The 23,203-nt window shown below is 43.3% G+C and overlaps 1 protein-coding gene across 6 annotated transcripts in view; it reads right to left on the bottom strand.

Moving 5' to 3' along the window:
- Positions 1-3,601: 3,601 nt before the first annotated feature.
- LOC123773913 (glutathione S-transferase 1-1) overlaps positions 3,602-23,203 on the bottom strand; it is a 227,423-nt gene continuing 207,821 nt past the window's right edge. For all 6 annotated transcript variants that reach the window (XM_045767879.2, XM_045767878.2, XM_045767882.2 and 3 more), the window contains 3 exons: positions 11,974-12,121; positions 9,969-10,199; positions 3,602-6,573 (listed from right to left, as the gene is read on the bottom strand). In XM_045767879.2, coding sequence (XP_045623835.1) covers positions 6,442-6,573; positions 9,969-10,199; positions 11,974-12,121 — 511 coding nt within the window. In that variant the 3' untranslated portion in view covers positions 3,602-6,441. The remainder of the gene's footprint in view (positions 6,574-9,968; positions 10,200-11,973; positions 12,122-23,203) is intronic.

Below are 23,203 nucleotides of genomic sequence, written 5' to 3'. Positions count from 1 at the left end.
TGTCTGTTTCGTATATGTATAATTGTTCAATATTAAAACCACAATAGAATGCTCTAAGTACTTTCGCATATTAATACATCTTCAGAAGGAATGGTTCGCTCTGAAGATGTATTAATATAAGAAAGTACTAAAGGAAATTCCTGTTTCAATTCTTCCTTCGTGGTCTGACACTCTTATTATATATTGTATATACTGAATTATATATACTATGCTTATATAATATATACTGAAATATTGTTACATTTAACGGATGAAACAAAGTATATATCTGTATTTTTAATAAAATATAAAACATTAATATTTATCAACGTATCTCTGTGAATTACATAATTTATCAGTACTGTACAGCCTGTGATCTCCACCTGGCTGGCCACTGATACTTTATTTATTTATTTATTTATGCATTTACAAGAAGGTACATTGGGATTGTGAGGATACAAATATGGTAATTACAGTCTTGTAAAGCCACTAGCACGCGCAGCGTTTCGGACAGGTCCTTAATCTAAGAAAATTTTATTTATTTATTTATTTATTTATTTATGCATATACAAGAATGTACATAAGGAATGTGAGGATACAATTATGGTAATTACAGTCTTGTAAAGCCACTAGCACGCGCAGCGTTTCGGGCAGGTCCTTAATCTAAGAAAATTTTAAGGAGGTAAATACTTGCAAAATTTATAGACAAAAAAATGATAACAGATTAATTACATGGAATGAAAAAAAAAGATGAGAGAAAATTATAGGTACAGTATAATATATTAAAGCACATAGGTAGCTAAGATTGATTGCAATGACAGCTTAAAATGGTAGTTGACAAAAATTGGTAGTCACAATACAGCATATGGCTAGCACATAAAAGAAGACAGCAATGAACACAATGATAAGGTTGTTTGATATTACATAAAAATTAGGAGATTGGGTACCAACTAGGTACAGAGCAAATTTAAAGCTCAGTGTAGGAAACTAAATAGATGAAGTTAGGTACTTTTTGGTTTTGCTTTTAAATAAGGCAAAAGTTTTACAGTTTTTCAATTCACTAGGGAATGAGTTCCATAGACTAGGTCCCTTAATTTGCATAGAGTGTTTACACAGATTAAGTTTGACCCTGGGGATATCAAAGAGATATTTATTTCTGGTGTGGTGAAAATGGGTCCTATTACATCTGTCCAGGGAGAGTTTCAGAGCATGGTTTGCATTTAAGAACAGGGTTTTGTAAATGTAGTTGACACAAGAGAATGTGTGGAGGGAGTTAATATTTAGCAAGTTTAGGGATTTAAACAAGGGAGCTGAGTGTTGTCTGAAAGCTGAGTTAGTTATCATTCTGATAGCAGATTTTTGCTGTGTGATGATGGGCTTAAGTTAATTAAGCAATATATCAGAGGGCGTGTAGGGTTCGGTGTTCAATGAACGAAAAGGACTGGATCACTGTGTACAGGAGGCTGATATGGCAGCAAACACTCTCCTGGCGACCATATTTCTTGGATAAGTCGCTCCACACAATTGTCGCTTGGACCGTCGACTTCCTATGGCGTCACCTCTCACATATTTACGTCTCATTTCGTTATGAAATTAGATTATTTCAGAGAAAAAATAGGTTTGATCATGTTCTACGTGTAGCACCAACATTATAGTAAGTAAATATACCATATTTCTTCATTACTTACGTAATGCTAATACGTTTTGGGTAGTTTTAGCCTGATTTGGGTGATTGGGGTAATTCTATGGACCGATTGTGCCTACCAATTTGTTGTCAACTACCATTTTAAGCTGTCATTGCAATCAATCTTAGCTACCTATGTGCTTTAATATACTGTACCTACAATTTTCTCTCATCTTCTTTTTTTCATTTCATGTAATCTGTTATCATTTTTTGTCTATAAATTTTGCAAGTATTTACCTCTTTAAAATTTTCTTAGATTAAGGACCTGCCCGAAACGCTGCGCGTGCTAGTGGCTTTACAAGACTGTAATTACCATATTTGTATCCTCACATTCCTTATGTACATTCTTGTATATGCATAAATAAATAAATAAATAAATAAATGAACGAAAAGGACTGGATCACTGTGTACAGGAGGCTGATATGGCAGCAAACACTCTCCAGGCGACCATATATCTTGGATAAGTCGCTCCACACAATTGTCGCTTGGACCGTCGACTTCCTATGGCATCACCTCTCACATATTTACGTCTCATTTCGTTATGAAATTAGATTATTTCAGAGTAAAAATAGGTTTGATCATGTTCTACGTGTAGCACCAACATTATAGTAAGTAAATATACCATATTTCTTCATTACTTACGTAATGCTAGGACGATTTGTGTAGTTTTGGGCCGATTTGGGCTGATTTGGGTAATTCTATGGACCGCCTGGATGTGCTTGCAGGGATCAAACTTTATCTTTTAAGCCTTACATTTCCAGCTATTGATTGGTTAATATGTGACTGTTTCTACATGAAATTGATTCAGATTAAAGTTGCTTATAATGTCAGTTCATCAGCCATCCTTCTAAAATGATAGCATGTACCTATATAAAATATTTGGTAAAAATACCAGTACTGTATGTGCTGTTGGACCCCCAGAAAGTTCACATTTTGTATTATTGAATTAGCCCAATTGGCATTCTTTAAAATTGGAAATGTAACTAAAAGAAACTCATCTGACCCGTCCAAGCAATTCTCAGGCTAATATACACTTTGTCTTATATCTGTATATGTGTGGAAAATTCACAGAGAAATGTGAAAGGAAGTGAACGTTTCGGCCTGATTAAAGCCGTTGTCATCAGGCCGAAATGTTCACTTCCTTTCACATTTCTCTGTGGATTTTCCGCATAAAAATGATCAGTGTTTTGTGATCGTCAATTGCATCTGTATATGTATGTACAGGTACTTTCTATGTGCAATACTAGGCTTAAGAATGTTTAAGTTTGGTTTTTGCATTTTTCTCAGATTCTAGTAGTACAAGATAAACTTTTTTGGGTCTGTATATACAGGTACATTTACAATTTTAATTTTGGTACTATAATTTTAGGAGGGTGTGTTGCATTTCAGCAACATTTAGCCTATTCCATTCATGAGCTAATCTTTATAAAAACATGTTTCCTAATGTGTGTGACACATTTGTATTTCCATTAATCCCCTCTCAATCTACCATTACCCATTTTGAACATTGTTTCTTTGAGCACTTTGTCAATTTTCCTCAGAATCTTATACAATGTGTTTCCCTACACTTTGTTCTCCAAGTCTTTCACTGTAGCTTATTCATCTTGTTTCCGGGACCAACCTTGCTTCTTATCCATTTGCTGTGTCTAATTTTATTTGGTCTTCAAGTAGGGATTCCATACTGGGCTGCTTATTTGAGGGTGGGTCTTCTAAAGACTACACACAGTATTCTGAAGGTTTCCTTATATTTCTAAAGGCAATTTAGGCACTATAAACTGCTAATAATGATTCTCCCCAAAAAGTCCTGAAACTCAAAGATCAAAATATTTTTAGTGTAAAAAATTATGCAGCACAGCTTGCAATGTATGCAAGGGTAAGTAGTTATCAAAAGGCACCAAGCCTGGAAGACTACAAAGAATGTATAAATTAAAAAAAAAGTTATGGAATAAAACTTTATTTTCACACACTTTACAGGAAAGCATCAATATGTGACCAACATAACTACAACGGTGAGCCCAGACACAGGGCCAATGCTGTTCTCTCCGATGCGGCACTCATAGGTCCAGGCACTCGCTGCTCTCCATGGTGTGATGCTCCTAGAGCCAAACAATCACAATTCTCCAAAGTATGGCAGTCATAGGGCAAAAAAGGTGCTCCCAGTGTGGTTATACTCGTATAAGACATTAAAAATTTTCTCTCCACCCCCACCCCCCAAAAAAAATAATATATATTTATATATAATTTTCTATTGACAGTCAATATGATTCTGCTATGAATAGAGTTACACACAAAAATATTTGTTTTCTCCATATGAGTACACATAGTTTTTTTTTTTTTTTTAAGTAAACCTGAACTATGATATGCGATAGTAAAAATGAGCCATTATCTGTATGTTTGTCTTGACAGAACTGTGTGCCTCTATCTAGTTGAGAAAGATTGAAGGGTACAAGAATTACATTTTTTATACAAATATTTTAATGAACTCAAAAGTGTGTTCTGCATACGAGATAAACCACATGCCTAAGGATACAGGACAAAGACGGGGGAATACAAGTTGGTGCGAGTAGATACAACCAAACAGTTTAGACATACAGAAACAGTGATCAGGAGAAGTACACAGGTTGATGGAGAGATGTAAACACAGATGGATAGGGAGAGACAGACACAGAGATGCAAACAGAGACAGTTACCTTATTGAACAGAGGACGACAGAAGCATGACCCTGTGTCTGTTGAGAGAAGTTTCCTTTATAACAATAGCATTAAGTGTGCTATCACATCCATCAATTACAAGAGGCAGACAAACAAACTGTACTTGCTCACAACTTCCTCGACAAGTGAGAATTCCTGGGCATATATATATTTTTTTCCATTAGATATGTTAAATAAGTTACAAACTACATTCTCTGAAAAACATTGTCTAGATATCATTTCATGTATGACTCAAATAGGGCCTTGCAAGGAAGGAGATGATTGACGAGTAAGCTGGTATTGTTCTTGAGGGTTAAATTAAGCAGTGCACAACTGCATGATCATGGAGACTCCCTTTCTTTTTTTTTTTTTCTTTTTTTTCTTTTTTTTTTTAAAGTTCAGAAAACTTGGTTAGCTTACCTATTTTATATGAAGATGCTAGTAGTTAGTAACAACTGCAATAAATACAAGACAGATTTAAGGATGTTAATTATGAAAAGAAAAGCATTGAATAAGTAACAATCATCGAGAGGAAAACAACGAGTAAATATCACATTACAACTTTTGATAAATAAACTCTCATAATTCAAGACTTGAACATCTCCAACCTTGCAAGGACCAGTGTAGGATGGTAAATGTTGTCATGTTGGCTTTAAACATATGAAGCAAAACATTAATACTGAAGCAGACAAGTCAAAAGTATAGGCTTACGAGAGGTGACTATGCCCTCACGATAGACATTCCGTGTCACCAAGCATATTAGAGGCACATCCTCACATCAGGCAGGACATGCCACCCGTACAGTATAGTTGTACGAGAGCTGACCACATCCTGATGTCGGGGAGGGCACATCACTAGCCACAGATATAAGACAGTGACTGTGTCTTCAAGTCAGACAGCCTAATCCATTTTATAACACAAGTAGATTTAGCTACATTTACATACAACCTCGTGTGTTATGTTTCACTGAGAAGAATAATATTGTCAGATACTGGGTTTAACACACAGTGGATGTTATACTCTTTATATTGGTCAAGTTAGAGAGAGCATTCATCTTTGATATTATCAGTCTGTATAATTTGGATATTAACTCTGCGATATCCTATTGTGAGATCAAAACCGAGTCCAACCAAAATATGAGCTTAAGGAAAATTGTATATAGTTTTTTTCCAATTTAGCTGTCTTTTTTTTTTTTTTACAGAAATAAGCACGATATATAATTATTACCATCTATGTTTAAACCATCAAAACTGTTTTCAATTAAGAAGCATATATTAAGCGTTAAATTGAAAACCAAACAAAATCCCACTGCTAACATAGCCTAATCAAATCCAAAAAAATAAAGTACAACAGTAGTACCCACACTGTGGCACATGCACATTGTGACAGTTGATACAGTCACTACATTGCCTAAATAAGGACACGTTGCATAAAGTTGTATAAATAGCATTCATTACAGTCAGAAATTTAGTTCAGTGTAGTGTGACTTAAGTACTGCCATTTGCAATATTACCTTGTATAATGCAGTATCTGATATTGTATTCTTGGTATTGTATTATTGGTAATTGTATACAGTAACTAGAATTAAATTGCAAATTATGATATTGCAACATCATGTGCTAATTTCCTGCTTGGTATCAAATTCAAATCATTTTATGTAATATATATATAAAATTTAAACTTATTATCAGTTACTGTAATCCTATTCAAAATGCAGAATTGCAAGCCTTCCCAAATGACTGCCAAGCAGTCATTTACTTTTTAATAAAAATATAAATATATCATCAATGAAGGGTTTGAGCTAATGCCTACAATCCTCTGGTTCAACAGGAGGGTTGTGCTATAATCATAAACAAATAATAGGTAAACAGTAGAGATTTAGTAGCCAAGAATTCTTCTCCATGGCACACTGATGATTGTCTTGTTAATCTGAATACTGCTGTGAACATTCTTCATGAGGAAGTATCACTTATTTCATGCAATAAATAATATATTTATGATAAACCCCATTTTATTTTTTCAGAGTGAATAAAAGGCAAAAATCATTTCTCTCTTATCATAATTTTCTTGATTTTTCTTCCTCTTTCTTTACTTCTTGGTGAGGGACGCTTTGCGTTCTTTCTCCATCTGTTTTTTGAAGTCAGCCTCCAGTTGCTTTACTCTTTCTCGGGTCATCTGCACGCCTTCCATGCAACACTCCTTATAATAAGGGAAGTTCTCCTGAAAATATCAAAGGTACATTTGAAACTGTGCTACCGAGCAGAAAACTGGGAATCTTGCATTAAAAGAAAATGGTACAAGCTAAGCTAATCACTTTTTTAACTAGGTAGAATGTAGGCTGTAACTAAAAAATAGAAGTGGGATTTTCATGTGTGAGAAGTGAAATTTATTGAGTCGGCAATAATAGTCTGGAAATTATACAGTATATACATACATATACTGTATGTACAGTATATAGCAGGTCATTCATACAAGCTACATTCTATCTGTTAATTTTATAAGCTTATGTAAGTCTGCCACAGCAGATTTCATGCAATCGTATACACACTTTACTGTATGTAGTCACTGGCATGACTTGGTTTTAATGAGGCAGCAGCACTTGAAAAAGTGAAATAAATTCAGTGACGTATTCTCATGCGGAGGCTGAAACTGCCGTGATGCGAGGTCCCTAGATTGAACTCGTATTAGGCTTGGACAGCCAGAGCATGAGCTTAGGATGTTAAGCCTTTATGACATTAATATCCCTGTGTAATTCCCTTCATCAGGGACAAAGCCTTTACTTAAGACATGTTTCTAGGTTCTCCCTCCTCCCCCCCCCCCCCAAGTTCGAACTTTTGACCTTACCTTGTGGTTATCTTGCGATGATTTCGGGGCTTACCGTCCCAGTGGCCGGTCCTTGACCAGGCCGCCACATTGCTAGACTAGTCAACCTGGCTATTGGAGGCGGTTGCTTGTAGCCTGTCGTATGAATCACAGCCTAGATAATCAGGTATCCTTTGGTGGTGTTTATCTAGTTCTCTCTTGAACACTGCGAGGGGTCGGCTATTCCCCCTTATGTGTGGTGGAAGCGTGCTGAACAGTCTCGGGCCTCTGATAAGTTCTCTTTCCGAGTACCTATTGCACCTTTGCTCTTCAACAGGGGTATTCTGCACATCTTGCCATGCCTTCTGGTCTCTTGTGGTGTTATTTCTGTTTGCACATTTGGGACCAGACCCCTCTAGTATTTTCCATGTATAAATTATTATCTCTCTCTCCTGCCTGGACTTAAGAGAAAACAGATTTAGGCATTTTTAGTTGGTCCCAATAGTTAAGATGTTTTATCGAGTGGATTCTGGCAGTAAAGGATCTCTGCACACTCTTCAGGTCAGCAATTTCTCCAGCTTTGAAAGGGGTTGTCATTGTGCAACACTATTCCACTTTAGAAAGCACTAGCTACTTTGAGAAGTATCATCATTGATATAGCATCTCTAGTTTGAAAGGATCTTGTTATCTAACCTGTCATTTTTCTTGCAGTTGTGATGGCTACTTTATTGTGTTCTTTAAAGGTAAGTCTTCCAACATAAGTACAACCAAATTCTTTACATTGCTTTTCTGTTCTATGTTACGATTAGTCTGCGATTTGCACGTGGTTTCCGTTTTTATATTTTCATTTCTTCTGTAGTGCAGGAGCTGGAACTTATCTTCATTACATACTGTACCATATTTTCTGTTGCCCATCGAAAGACCTGATTTACACCTGATTATAGGTTTGTGGTGTGCTCTATGTTGTCTACTCTCATCAAAATCCTAGTGTCATCTGCAAAGGATACAGTACTGCAGATTGTGTCCTTGTCTATGCCCAATATGAGATTGAGAAAAGTACCGGAGCAAGCACAGTACCTTGGGGGGACTGAGCTCTTCACAGTTGATGGTCCGGATTTTATTTTGTTGACTATTACACATCGGGTTCTATTAGTCAGGAAATTATAGATCCATCTGCCTCTTTTTCCGGTACTGTAATTCCTTTTGAACGCATTTTGTGTGCAACAACACTATGGTCACATTTGTCAAAGGCTTTTACGAAATCTGTGCAAATTACATCAGCGTTTTGTTTGTCTTCCATGACATCTAAAGCCATGTCATAGTGGTCCAGCAACTATGATAGGCAAGAGTGCCCTGTTCTGAAACCATGTTGTCCAGGGGTTATGGAGATGCTGTGATTCCATTTATTTTTGGATCTTCTTAGCACTTTCACAGATTTTTATGATATGTGATGTAGTGCTATTGGTCTGTAAATTTCTGCCTCTGCCTTATTTCTTCCTTTATAGAGTGGTGCTATCTCTCCTGTTTTTAGTATGTCAGGGATAATGGCAATATCTAGGATCAGTCTCCAAAGAATGTGAAGGGCCTGCGATAGTGGTTTTTTACCGTTCTTGATAAATATAGAGTTCCAAGAATCAAAGCCTGGTGCAGAGTGCATAGGCATACTAAGGCTTCTTCAAAATCCAGTGGGAATAGGGTGACATCTGATACACGATTTGATGTTGGTAACACATCCATGAAAAATTTCATTTGGATTAATGAATTGGAAAAATTCAAAATTCATTTAGCCATTCTTCTTCCTCTTCCTAAAAAATCATCCTGGTAAATTATTGTTGTGGCCATTTTCATCGTGATGGTCTGTTGGCTTTATTCGTGTGGTACCTCTTGTATGAAAAGCTGGACATTCTGTGTTGAAGCATTCTTTCTTATTTAAAGTGTTCTTGCAAAGTTCTGGGTGAAAAATGAATGCCTTCCTTTTCCTTCCTCAGATGCAACCCTTTCCCAGGATTCAACCCACAGCAGTTGCTTAATTTCTGGGGTGCCTATTTAATGGTAGGTAAACAGCTGAAGGCAAACATGCCAAACCATTTCTCTCCTGCCCAGGGATCGAACCCAGTATCCCCGATTGTGAGTCGAGAATGTAGACCATTGTACTTTCTAAGATAGAGAAGCTTTTCCAATAGCAAGGCAATTATGTCCTTGGCTAACGGTTAATGCCTAACAGAGACTGCAGGGCCAAGCTACAGCTCCTGGGCCTTGCTTTTCCAATTGTCAGTTTTCTAATTAAATGACTCCTGGCCTCTTTGTTTCTTGTCATATCTGCTTCTGAAACTATGGATGGAGTTAGCTTGTGTAAGTAGCCTCACAGCCCTGTGGTCCACCTTCATATTCTACTTGCATGCACATCTCATTATTTTGCTGTTCAATCTAAACTTTGTATCTCAATGTATTGCATCATTACCTCTTGAGTATTTTATATAAATAATGACAACATATCAAAGGTATCCCCCATTGTTCCTCTTTTAGAACTGATGAAGTAATATGCAATTAACAACACCTCTAGAAACCTTTACTGTGTATAAAAACAGCCTCTGCCACTTGTTATAAAGATAACCTTAACCCTCTTAGTCATTCCACCTAACTCATACACCATTCACAACCCACTTGTCTCTCGTGCCTACACCAGGACTCTCAAGCCTATCCCACTCAACACCACCTTGCTCAATACTGTGCCCCACATCCCTCACCCCCATCCTGCTCCCTCTATAACCCAACCCTACTCAATACCACCCCACCTCTCTTCCCCAACTCACCTTAATCCTCTCACTCCACCTGTTTAAGTCACCATAGCACTTGTAGCTGTAGTTCATAGCATCCAGCTCAGTTATGGAGGCAAGCACGGCGATATCAGCAATTGTGATCCTGTCCCCACAGAGGTACTGCACTCCCCCAATTTCCAGGAAGTGGTCGAGGTAGTCCAGGCTGGTCTTGAGCAGGTTCTCCTTCTCTGGGTCCGGGGGAAGACCCTGGTGGATCTTGGGGCCCTATGGAAAGGAGTTACTGAGGCTGGTGTCGTCCAGTGATAAAAGAATTCACAAACGGGTACAGCGATGATTTCCTTCACACTAAATAACGAGGGGAATAGAGTGATGAATGTTTGAACATTATAGGTATGAGTTTTTTATGTAAACAAAAGTCTCTAATAAGAGGCTAGTTTGCTGGATTGATATCTGCAAGATCATACTCTTTAATTAACCTAGGTCGGTGGTGGTGGTGGGGAGCGTGTGGACGTTGTGATGGGGAGAATGATTGTGGTATTGGTGGCGAGTATGGGAGTTTTGGTAGTTGAGTGACGGCAAGTGGTTGAGATGGTGGGGATAGTGAGTGTGTGGTGGTGAAGCGTGTGATGGTAGGTAGGTACCATCACATACACCCCACCACCACCACCACACCCACTGAGTGTGGAGTTTGGTGGTAGGGAGTGAGGTGGCGGGTAGCATACAATAAACCAGAAAGAACCCAGTACAATGCAACAGTTTTCGAGACAGCCTTTCCTGGTTGGTCACCTCCAGGGGCGATTTACACTGTAAACACCACTTTGTACACAATGAGCTCCCAAGAGTTTTCCTCAATTCTTTTCCACCAATCTTCTCAGGGTCTGCCCCGTCCATCGCTACACTCATTAACAAACATACCAAACAACACATCTCGGGGCTTTCACAAACCACACCCTCAACCCCCGTCCCATTAACACACACATGTATGCACACATGGTCACACAATGCACATACACTGTGCATGTGCATATGTGTGTGTACTCACCTAGTTGTGCTTGTGGGGGTTGAGCTTTGGCTCTTTGGTCCCGCCTCTCAACTGTCAATCAACTGATGTACAGATTCCTGAGTCTACTGGGCTCTATCATATCTACATTTGAAATTGTATGTTGTCAGCCTCCACCACATCACTGCCTAATGCATTCCATTTGTTAACTACTCTGACAACAAATTCTTTCTAATGTCTCTGTGGCTCATTTGGGTACTAAATTTGCATCTGTCCCCCCCTTGTTCTTGCACTACCCATGCTAAATAGTTTGTCTTTGTCTACCCTGCCAATTCTCCTGAGAATTTTGTAGGTGGTTACCATGTCTCCCCCTTACCCTTCTGTCTTCCAGGGATGTGAGGTTTAGCTCCCGTAGCCTTTATCGGCTGTCTGTCTCTCTCTCTCTGTGTGTGTGTGTGTGTGTGTGTGTGTGTGTGTGTGTGTGTGTGTGTGTGTGTGTGTGTGTGTGTGTGTGTGTGTGTGTGTGTGTGTGTGTGTGTGTGTGTGTGTGTGTGTGTGTGTGTGTGTGTGTGTGTGTGTGTGTGTGTGTGTGTGTGTGTGTGTGTGTGTGTGTGTGTGTGTGTGTGTGTGTGTGTGTGTGTGTGTGTGTGTGTGTGTGTGTGTGTGTGTGTGTGTGTGTGTGTGTGTGTGTGTGTGTGTGTGTGTGTGTGTGTGTGTGTGTGTGTGTGTGTGTGTGTGTGTGTGTGTGTGTGTGTGTGTGTGTGTGTGTGTGTGTGTGTAATTACCCAAGTGTAGTTAAAGGATGAGAACTACACTCGTGGTGTCGTGATTTTTCCCAGTATGCTTTGTCGTGTAGCTTAGAGGTGATATGATCAGTACATAGAAAATAGTAACAGGAATTAACAACACTGACAGAAAAATTAAATAAAACTGAGACTTAAAGAACAAAAATATATACGATAGAAAGTTCACATTTGCAAACAGAGATAGAGGGTTGGAACAGGTTAAGTGAGCAAGTGGCAGAACTTGAGAACTTACGAAGTACTCCTTGATGGCGTGGTAGAGTGTCCCCATATCGAAGAAGAGCATTCGGTCGACCTTGGCCCTCTCCTCAGGTTCCTTCGGGTACAGGTATTGGGTGGCCTCGGTAGCGTGCTTGTTCATCAGGTACATCATGATGGCCCGGCTGAAAATGAGGCCACCTCAGGTCATTACAGGTCAATGCAGCAAGAAAGAGGAGGGTTATTGACATAGTGTGGGTGGGGGGTCCCTATAGACCTGCTAAACTCATCCTGGAGGAGGGAATGAGACCTGTATATTAATGGAGCTCACTACAGCTAATGTAAGTTGTGGTTATTGACCTCGTACGAAAAGTTGGGTCAGCAAATGTCATCCGGAAGGGAGTAGGTCATTGACCATGCATATGCACACCATTGTTATAGCTCATGACCTTGACATGCCTTCTCTCTCGAGCATTGTCATTCACACAACTACTACTCTACAGATGGGGCGAAATCTGCCGATGGTGTTTGCTTCTCAGTTATTTTTCCGTGAAACCTTTATGTCTGCCATCCACCAATGGTGCTACATAGCCTTCTCGGCTTGGTGCCTTCTTTGATAATTACTTACTGCCATCCACCAGAGACGAATATTTTTACTGTGGAGCTTTATACAATTTTACACGATCTGAAACAGTTACTGTTCATGTGCCAAGGATCGTTTGTCATTGTAGTTGACCCTAAGTGCTCTCATAGTATGGAGTGCTGTAACCATTCTCACCTCGTGGTGATGGAAATGCAACACGAGTTGTAGCTTATCTTTAGCAGATATAAGGTGAGTTTTGCCGGCTTCCCAGCCACTGGTCTTGACTCCAGTGACAAGTTCGTAATTGTTTCATCTCCTAGAAGTGAATTGCTTACTCTGTTTTATACCCTGTAAATCATAACGCGATCTGCAATCAGTGGTGAACAAGATGGCTAATTATTGAAAATAAACAAAAGTGCTTTGAAAAGTGACATTCCGCGGAATTCCTCCCGTCACGGAAACGGGAAGTTGGGAAACATCTCTAGCTGGGTTACGATTTAGCCGCACATGATTGACTACTTGGTGGAACAGCCACCTGGGTGAGAGGCGGCGGATGAGTTAGGCTGCGTGGAAGGTGGTGGATACTATGAGGCCATGAGTTTTAAATGCCGTCTTGATCAATCGGCTTTCATACACAACATGACCACAAGTTCTGGCTTTCTAATAGCCAAGAACCGTGACACCGTCGGAAACCTCTACACACTCCACAGCCACCCACCTGGTCTAATTATACCTTGAGCGGGTGGCCCTGTGGGTGGAATAGAGGGTGGGAGAGTTATCGAGGAGGTGGTGGTGGTCTTGGCGGCGGCGATGAAGGCAGGCCAGGTTGGCTCCCCTGTCATACAGCCTGCCAGCCCACACCCTCCTCAAAATATCTCTTGCCTCACTCAAACACACTCTGGCTCCCCTTATTGCCTTGGGCCTTCCCCAATAACTTGCTTGCCTTACCCACACTTCCACCCCCAACCATGGCACTCCCTAGCCCCCCCCCCCGCCCCCCACCGTGCAACCTTCAGCATTCCCCCTCCTCCCCCCCCCCCCACCCATACCACCGCTATTTTGCTTGCCAAAATCTATCTATTTAATATTTTCTGTTCAACTCCTCTTCCTTCCACTCACAACACCACAATCTTAAGCCCCAGCTCCTTCCCCCGCTAACACGACCCCATCACCATTACGATCCCCATCGTCACCACACGACCCCATCCCCACCCCCCAAACACCACCACTTGGACAGCTACCACTTCGCCTCCATTCCGAACCTATGCTAACTGCCTCATTAAATATTCATACACGGAAATTAGGCTCCATAAGTTTGCCTCGGGTGGCAGGTGACCGTGGGTAGGCCCCCCTCCCCCCTCCTGTAACCCGCCTAGATAAGCCTCTTCCCCGACCCCTCATCACCCCCCCCCTTCCTCCACCCAACACCATTACCCCCCCCCCCCCAGCCCCTTTCTGAAACTTAATGGGACATGGCAAGTCACGGTCAATCTGATATCCCATGGCGGCCCGTGACACCTTTAGACACGCACCATCACCCGCCATTGAAATTGAAATTGAAATTGAAATAAGTTTATTGAGGTAAAATACACACAAAGGGATGAGGTAGCTCAAGCTATTCTCACCCCATTCAGTACAACGTGTTAATATATACATAGACACACATCACAAATAAACACATTACCAAACATTTTGAGAGGTAAAAATATACATTTCCTCCTTCACAAGTAGTATGTTATCAGACGTACACACAAATACTTTTATGACCTAGGTATACTGTATAGACAAATTGCAAGACACCTGCAGATAATTCAACAAAATATTACAATCTTGGTGCAAAATTCTTATATCTCTCAAGAATATCATCAACCTTTCCGTTGTGACACATCCAGGCTATTTGTTCAGGAACAGTCCTTATCTCAGTGTTTCTATATACACTAATCAACGGACAATCAAGAATATAATGGGCAAGGGTGTGAGACCTTAACATACCACATAGTTTACACTTCGTGTCATTACCATGAACATCTATCCCATATTCCCAGTAATATTTGTACCCAAGCCTGAGCCGCATGTACACAGAGTCACTCCAAGCATTTCTCCTTTTACCATAAGTGAAATGGGTGTTTTGACTCACATACATGTAGTGTTGCATGGTTTGACTACTCTCATACATTATCTCTCTCCTCTCCACTCCCGCCTGTGCCTGAATATTTCTGATTTTGCTTCTTATTTGTCTCATTGTGAATTCACATTCAATGTCAACTTGTGGTTTTGATGTGGCACGTTTGGCCAAGTCATCCGCCACCTCGTTGAGCACTATTCCAACGTGAGATGGAATCCACATGAATTTCACACTATAACCTTTCAGCTGTATCTCAGTTATTCTTCTCTTACAGTCCTCCACTATAGACATGAAGACTGGGTTTCGACTGTTTAAGGACTCCAGTGCTCCTCGGCTATCGACAAATACAAAAACATTTTTGTCGTCATGACGTACTTCCTCCAAACACGCCAGAATGGCCTGCAGTTCAGCTTGTGTGGATGATATATAATTACTAAGCCGGAGTTCAATTATCCTGTCCACAGTCCCAAACTCCGTATAATCCCTTATTAGGACACCACACCCTGCCCTGCCATCCTCCGCCACCGACCCGTCGCAATATACATGTAAACTGTTGCCTCTTGGTAACCGAGATATCATGCTTCCATACAAACACCGTAATTGTCCCGGTTCATGATGAATCTTTTTCACCTTGAGGGGTACAATTTCGACGTCTATTTTCTGTACTTTCCAGGGAGCAGACATATTACACTTTCGAGAGGGTTTACAGCAGTCAAGTACGTCGTATTCCCTGAGGTCATGAGCTAATCCTCTCGTATAGCGTGTCTCCCTCAGTTTCCTGGAAGTGTGTACGTCACTCAAGCAGGTCTGAACGCTCTCAAACAGCTTATCCCCTCCTTTTCTCCGCATGAAACGAATAGATACTCTAGTGTTAATGTCACGGACTCTATCACACACACTCTGTAAATTTAATTCCATTCTCATTATTTCAATCATTGCATTTCTTTGACATCCAAGAATAATCCTCATAGCCTCGTTCTGTATCAGCTCTATTTTTTGAATTCTGCCTTGGCCTGTGTAAGACAATACGGGTGCTGCGTAGTCTATCAGGGAGCGAACAGTGCTTATGTATAACATCCGCAAGATAGGTACCCCAACACCTTTACCAGAAAAAGCCAGTGCTTTTAGAGGATGCAGACGGGCTTTACATAAGGTGCTGATATGATTTATTTCAGCATTTTTACTCTCACATGTGTATCCAACATACATGCCCAGATACTTGTACTTCTGTACACGGCTCAGTTCCACACCATTTAGAGTAAGTGTTATATTTCTTCGTTTCCTATACTCGTATTTGGTTTTATCTGCATTTATAACTAAGCCTAACTTGTGACAGGTTGTACCAAGTATGTTAAGAGCATCTTGAATTTTGTTCCCAGAAGTGCCTTGTATAAGAATGTCATCAGCATATATGATCGTCGTGACCCCTGGAGGATACATCTCTGATGCTAATCTGTTCATTAATACATTGAATAAGGTGGGACTTAATACTCCCCCTTGTGGGGTACCTAACTGAAACCTCCGTTCCTCAGACATGTATCCCTGGTAATACACCTGACCTTTTCTGCCTTGCAGGTAATCCCTTATCCAGTGTAGCAATCTCCCTGTTATTCCCAGATTGGCTAATAGTGTGGAGACACCCACCATCACCCCCCTCCCCCACACACACAGTGGGGAAGACATCCATCATCACCCCCCCCCACAGTGGGGGGACAGACCCACCATCACCTGCCCACAGTGGGGGGACAAACCCACCATCACCTGCCCACAGTGGGGGGACAGACCCACCATCACCTGCCCACAGTGGGGGGACAGACCCACCATCACCTGCCCACAGTGGGGGGACAGACCCACCATCACCTGCCCACAGTGGGGGGACAGACCCACCATCACCTGCCTACAGTGGGGGGACAGACCCACCATCACCTGCCCACAGTGGGGGGACAGACCCACCATCACCTGCCCACAGTGGGGGGACAGACCCACCATCACCTGCCCACAGTGGGGGGACAGACCCACCATCACCTGCCTACAGTGGGGGGGACAGACCCACCATCACCTGCCCACAGTGGGGGGGACAGACCCACCATCACCTGCCTACAGTGGGGGGACAGACCCACCATCACCTGCCCACAGTGGGGGGACAGACCCACCATCACCTGCCCACAGTGGGGGGACAGACCCACCATCACCTGCCTACAGTGGGGGGACAGACCCACCATCACCTGCCCACAGTGGGGGGACAGACCCACCATCACCTGCCCACAGTGGGGGGACAGACCCACCATCACCTGCCCACAGTGGGGGGACAGACCCACCATCACCTGCCCACAGTGGGGGGACAGACCCACCATCACCTGCCCACAGTGGGGGGACAGACCCACCATCACCTGCCCACAGTGGGGGGACAGACCCACCATCACCTGCCCACAGTGGGGGGACAGACCCACCATCACCTGCCCACAGTGGGGGGACAGACCCACCATCACCTGCCCACAGTGGGGGGACAGACCCACCATCACCTGCCCACAGTGGGGGGACAGACCCACCATCACCTGCCCACAGTGGGGGGACAGACCCACCATCACCTGCCCACAGTGGGGGGACAGACCCACCATCACCTGCCCACAGTGGGGGGACAGACCCACCATCACCTGCCCACAGTGGGGGGACAGACCCACCATCACCTGCCCACAGTGGGGGGACAGACCCACCATCACCTGCCTACAGTGGGGGGACAGACCCACCATCACCTGCCCACAGTGGGGGGACAGACCCACCATCACCTGCCCACAGTGGGGGGACAGACCCACCATCACCTGCCCACAGTGGGGGGACAGACCCACCATCACCTGCCTACAGTGGGGGGGACAGACCCACCATCACCTGCCCACAGTGGGGGGGACAGACCCACCATCACCTGCCTACAGTGGGGGGACAGACCCACCATCACCTGCCCACAGTGGGGGGACAGACCCACCATCACCTGCCCACAGTGGGGGGACAGACCCACCATCACCTGCCTACAGTGGGGGGACAGACCCACCATCACCTGCCCACAGTGGGGGGACAGACCCACCATCACCTGCCCACAGTGGGGGGACAGACCCACCATCACCTGCCCACAGTGGGGGGACAGACCCACCATCACCTGCCCACAGTGGGGGGACAGACCCACCATCACCTGCCCACAGTGGGGGGACAGACCCACCATCACCTGCCCACAGTGGGGGGACAGACCCACCATCACCTGCCTACAGTGGGGGGACAGACCCACCATCACCTGCCCACAGTGGGGGGACAGACCCACCATCACCTGCCTACAGTGGGGGGACAGACCCACCATCACCTGCCCACAGTGGGGGGACAGACCCACCATCACCTGCCCACAGTGGGGGGACAGACCCACCATCACCTGCCTACAGTGGGGGGACAGACCCACCATCACCTGCCCACAGTGGGGGGACAGACCCACCATATGCCGTCTCCAAGATGTACAATATTCGTAACTGCTCACGGAATTCCCACAATGCAACAAGTAAACACGAAAGCCAAACACACACCTGTTGAACAGGCCATCACTACATACACACATTATTTGTGCTAGCCACTAGGACCAATTGGTACAGCGACGGCTTCGCTGCTTGCAGGTCGGTGTTCGATCCTCGATGGCCCAAATGCCTGGGCACTATTCCATTCCTCCATCATCCCCCCCCCTCTCCTTCCCCTATCCTGTCCTGTTCCTGTGTCCCTTCCATGTGTTATATAGTCATTGTGGCTTAGCATACTGAATTGTTTGGTCTGGTTATAATATTTATTTATTTAGGTGGGCAGGAGGACACAGACAGCCAGTTGTGAACAAATCCACAAGGGCCGTGACGAGGATTCGAACCTGCGTCCGGGAGCATCCCAGACACTGCCTTAATCGACTGTGGCTGTAATGTGGCTGTAAGAACAAAAGTGTCAGTACAAGCACAGAACAAATAACAGACGCTTGTACAAGCAGAGAACTTTGACAGCTTCCACAACACCATTCCACAATGCACCAAACTCAATTAACAAATCACATGACCTCTTCAGGGAATAAAGGGAGACCGTTATATCAATATTGTCCAGTATATTAAAAAAAATAGGCCCGACAAGCCGGCAACAGTCGGTTGCTTACCTCAACACAAGCACTTGCGATCCTGTACATCTTTTCTCAATCTTTGGCGGCTTTGTTTACAATTATTAAACAGGTAATAAGCTCCGAAGCACCAGGAGGCTGTTTATAACAATGACAACAGTTGACTGAGAAGTTTTCATGCTTGTAAACTGTTTAATAAATGAGCCGTCAAAGATTGAGGAAAAAATGTACAGGTTCGTAAGTGCTTGCGTAACCGCTTTGTGAATTAGGCTCAAGGTCTTTGATGGGGTAGCGTCTTGCGAACACCCATGACTGATATTTGGAATTCTCTTTACTTTACATAGTACTTATTATTATTTCACATTATATAAAGAGTTTGAGTATCTTTTTTTACTGTCATGCTATCAGTTGGGTCTCTTTATGTTAGCGAAGGAACTGAATACGAAGTAGGTTAGCCCCTTAATGGTATGCCTCCACCACGACCGATGCCCTTGTTCACGATGCCTTTTATTTCCACTTGCAACTTACTGAAACTCTGCACACCTAATGCTAAACAAACTGCTCGTTACTGTGCATTAGTGCACGACCACTACCCACAGTCATTGTTTACATCTTGTGCTCAAAATCTTTAATGAAATTCTACACATTTGTTTCATTCTTTATGTAATTAGCAGCAACAATTGTAGTTGTGTAAATCGACCCGTTATCTCATTCCCTGTTTATTCCTTCTACTCATCTTGTTTACCGTTACCCGTTATTCTTTACATCATACTAGACTTTTACTGTGTAGTGCAGTGGTTAGCGAAGCATTCTGAAAACCGTCTGGACCAGAGTTCGAGTCCCAGGCAGGGCGAGACGCTTGTTGTGGGTGGCATCTTGGAGAAAGGGCCGGCTGGTCGCCTAGTCAGCTCGTCCTCCAAAGAAAGGCCAAAGTTCATTCCATGCACCCGCCATACCCCCTATTTATGAATGAAACACTGTTTACACGAGACTCAACTGATGACGTTCGAACACTTCCAGAAGTGCTTCACTGACAACTTTTGTTCGAACCACAACGCTGTAAATGCTTCATCCGCGTATTACAAATACAAATAATCGCCAACAGAACCTAACCAATGACTAAATATGCACAGTATGCCGAGATATAACAATATTAATTTAGATTTGAGAAAATTCTTGTTTTTAATGAACAGAATGTTACAATTGAAGAATGCGTCTTGGAGTCGACCGCTGGATGGAATGGACTGTGAGAACTTGTTGCGCCTAGACACTTGAGGTAAGCCTAACACGTTACCTGTCCTAGAGAAGCGGAAACCAAACCATCTTCTTGGCTCCCTAAAATATCAGTTTACAAGGAGATTTCAACTTTCAAAGCCAGTACGGCTATATATTACTTGAAAGGGACAGTTTATACCTGTGTATACCTAATTTTGCTAATTAAAAAAAATCTGACGCCTACTTGCAAGAAGATGAAGCGAGCCTTATTTGTTTTGTATCAAGACAACATTCTTGCCAGCGGCTTGTCACCACGTCTGCTGGCTACTCCCGCCAGACCATGACTATGTGGCACCAATTGCTGAAATTATATTACAGGCGATGATAATGATGGGCGGCAAATCGTGGTTTCACCTTCGCGATGTGTCATGGCCGCTAATCCACACACTAGGCTGGAACCGTTGACTATTAGGGTACAGCGGACGTTACAGGTTGTGCCTAACCTCTAAATATACCTAGGTCATAAAAGTATGTGTGTACGTCTGATACCATACTACTTGTGTAAAGGAGGAAATGTATATGTTTATCTCTCAGAATGTTCGGTAATACGTTTATTGCTTGTGATGTGTATATGTGTGTATTAACACGATGTACTGAACGGGGTGAGAATAGCTTGAGCTACCTCATCCCTTTGTGTGTATTTTACCTCAATAAACTTATTTCAATTTCAATTTCAACCTCTATATGTTTCCATGAGATCACTGCAATGCTTCCTGCTGCTACCATAATATTTATATTCACGGTCCCTGCCGTTACTCAGCCCGTCAAATATTACCTCTACAAAACCTATTCATTTTGTCCAGTTTTAAAGTTCATTGGAAATGAGAAAAACAGTCACTACCTATATATATTTGGTTTCTGCAAATGATTGGAAAAACGGATTCTATACCAAAATTTAGACTTAAGTTAATCTTTTGCAGATGCTTCCCCGCCATGACGCTGCCGGGAGCTCAGCCGGCGTGTACCGTACACCTGGCAGGGGCGTTCCACTTGTTGCATCAATTCAGCTGAATAACCAGTGTATTTTTACCATTTCCGGGGCGTTAACACCCTCATTATACAGAAAAAACAACGATCTGTTTGGATGGGGGACGGCTGCACAACACCGTGATATCCAGGTGGAGTTAACGATAAAGAAATGGCTAGACGATCAGATCCTACTCAAGATTGATTGATGAAGATTAAGCTACCCAAAAGATGGCACGGGCATGAATAGCCCGTAAGTGGTGGCCCTTTTGAGCCATTACCTGTATCAATAGATGATACTGGAGATCTGTGGAGGTGCGACTGCACCCTGCGTGACGGGAGATGTCTCCCGTGTACTCAAGATGATCAGATCCTCTTTATATACAGCATGCCCGACCGATCTCATTTCTCATGCAAGCGCGCGCGCACACACACAGTCCGGACATCTCTGGACATCTTCAGCTCTCGATGTTTACTGTCCCAGGAAATCTATCTCTTTCTCTCCACTGCCGTCCTAGTAATACAACCGGCAGCAAAGCAGAAAAAGACAGATCCACAGGCAGACTCCGCTGGACCCCCTCGCTGCTCGGGCTGGAACACACACACACACACACACACACACACACACACACACACACACACACACACACACACACACACACACACACACACACACACAGTACTTATACAGGTAGTCAACAGGAGTAATGTTTACGGGCTATTCATGCCCGTGCCACCTCTTAGGTGGCTTAATCAATCAAGGGGAATGTAGTGAAAGCAGTACACGAGTTGCGGAAGGCGCCTCCACCCACACATGAGGCTCACCATAGCCCGTGCTTCTTGCCCCGCTCCTGTGCCAGGTTACGGGCTCACCATAGCCCGTGCTACTTGGAAATTGTTCCGAGTAGCTGAATCTATAACAACCACCTCCACCCACAACGTACGACCCGATTCAACAAAGTTTTGGAAGGTGCGGAGTGTTACAGTATAAGACAACGGGTACAACCATTCGTGGTTGTACCCGTTGTACAAGCTGAGCTGTAACGTGACCACCCACACGCACTCACTCCACTTCCTCCCCCCCCCCTCTACACACAGCCACGGACCGATATATTATTGCACTCGACTTTTTAAGGTGAATTTTTGGAGTTTATATTGCTTTTTATTGTGGCAGAAGGCGTTACGTTGGACTTTTATTGCTGACAAACACACGTAGACTGTTAGCCATGTGAATACATTTGTCGAGAAAAGGGAAGGGAGAGTGAGTGTCTCAAGGGAGAGTGAGTGTCTCAAGGGAGAGTGAGGGTAGAGTGAGAATGAGAGAGAGGGGAAGGAGAGTGAACGTATGGGTTGGGGTGTGAGACAGACGGCTATAGAACCGGCGTTCGATCCCCGATGATAAGTGATTGGGTCATCGTGCCCCCCCCCCCCCTCCCCTCAGCCCGTCCGCCAAACAAAGACCCAAAAGTGACTCCAAGAACCACCAAACCCCTAACTGTTTATGAATGAAGAACGGTTTACACACGACTCAACTGATTTCCGTCGAACACTTCCGGAACAAGTGCTTCACTGACGACTGTTGTTCGAACCACCACGCTACAAATGCTTCACCCACGTACTACAAATCGCCAACAGAACCTAAACGCCTAACCTAACCTAAGCCTATATATATGCACAATGTTATTCTAATATTAATTTATATTTGAGAAAATTCCCGTTTTGAACGAACAGCACGTAAAAATTTATGAATGCGTCTGTGGGGTCGACCGCTGGATGGAATGGACTCGAGTCGAACATGGGTTGCCCCCTCGTCTGCGCAACTCACTCGCTTGCCCTTTTTCCCCCATTTTCTCTCGCTTGTGACAAGAGTGATGCTGCTAGTGATGATGGTGATATTCATACTGATCATCATCGCTTTTTACCAAAAAAAAAATACTTTTACCGTCCCCCCCCCCCTATATATGTTACCAACATATATGCTATATATATGTTACCTGCTATATGTGTTACCAAGAGCACTTCCGCCTCCATGCCAAGCGAACCCTAACTAAAGCTTCAGCACCAAGACACGTAGGGGGGGGGGGAGGAAGTAGAGGGGTGAGGGAGAAGGGAAGCTAAGGGGTGAGGGGGAGGGAAGTAAGGGGAGAGGAAAAGGGCAGGAATCTATAGATAGAAAGGTAGACTCCAAGACT

The sequence above is a fragment of the Procambarus clarkii genome, chromosome 91 (assembly GCF_040958095.1).
Source record: "Procambarus clarkii isolate CNS0578487 chromosome 91, FALCON_Pclarkii_2.0, whole genome shotgun sequence".
Lineage (NCBI taxonomy): Eukaryota > Metazoa > Arthropoda > Malacostraca > Decapoda > Cambaridae > Procambarus > Procambarus clarkii.
Note: the sequence above shows the minus strand (reverse complement) of the source record. Positions and strands in the feature narration are given on the sequence as shown.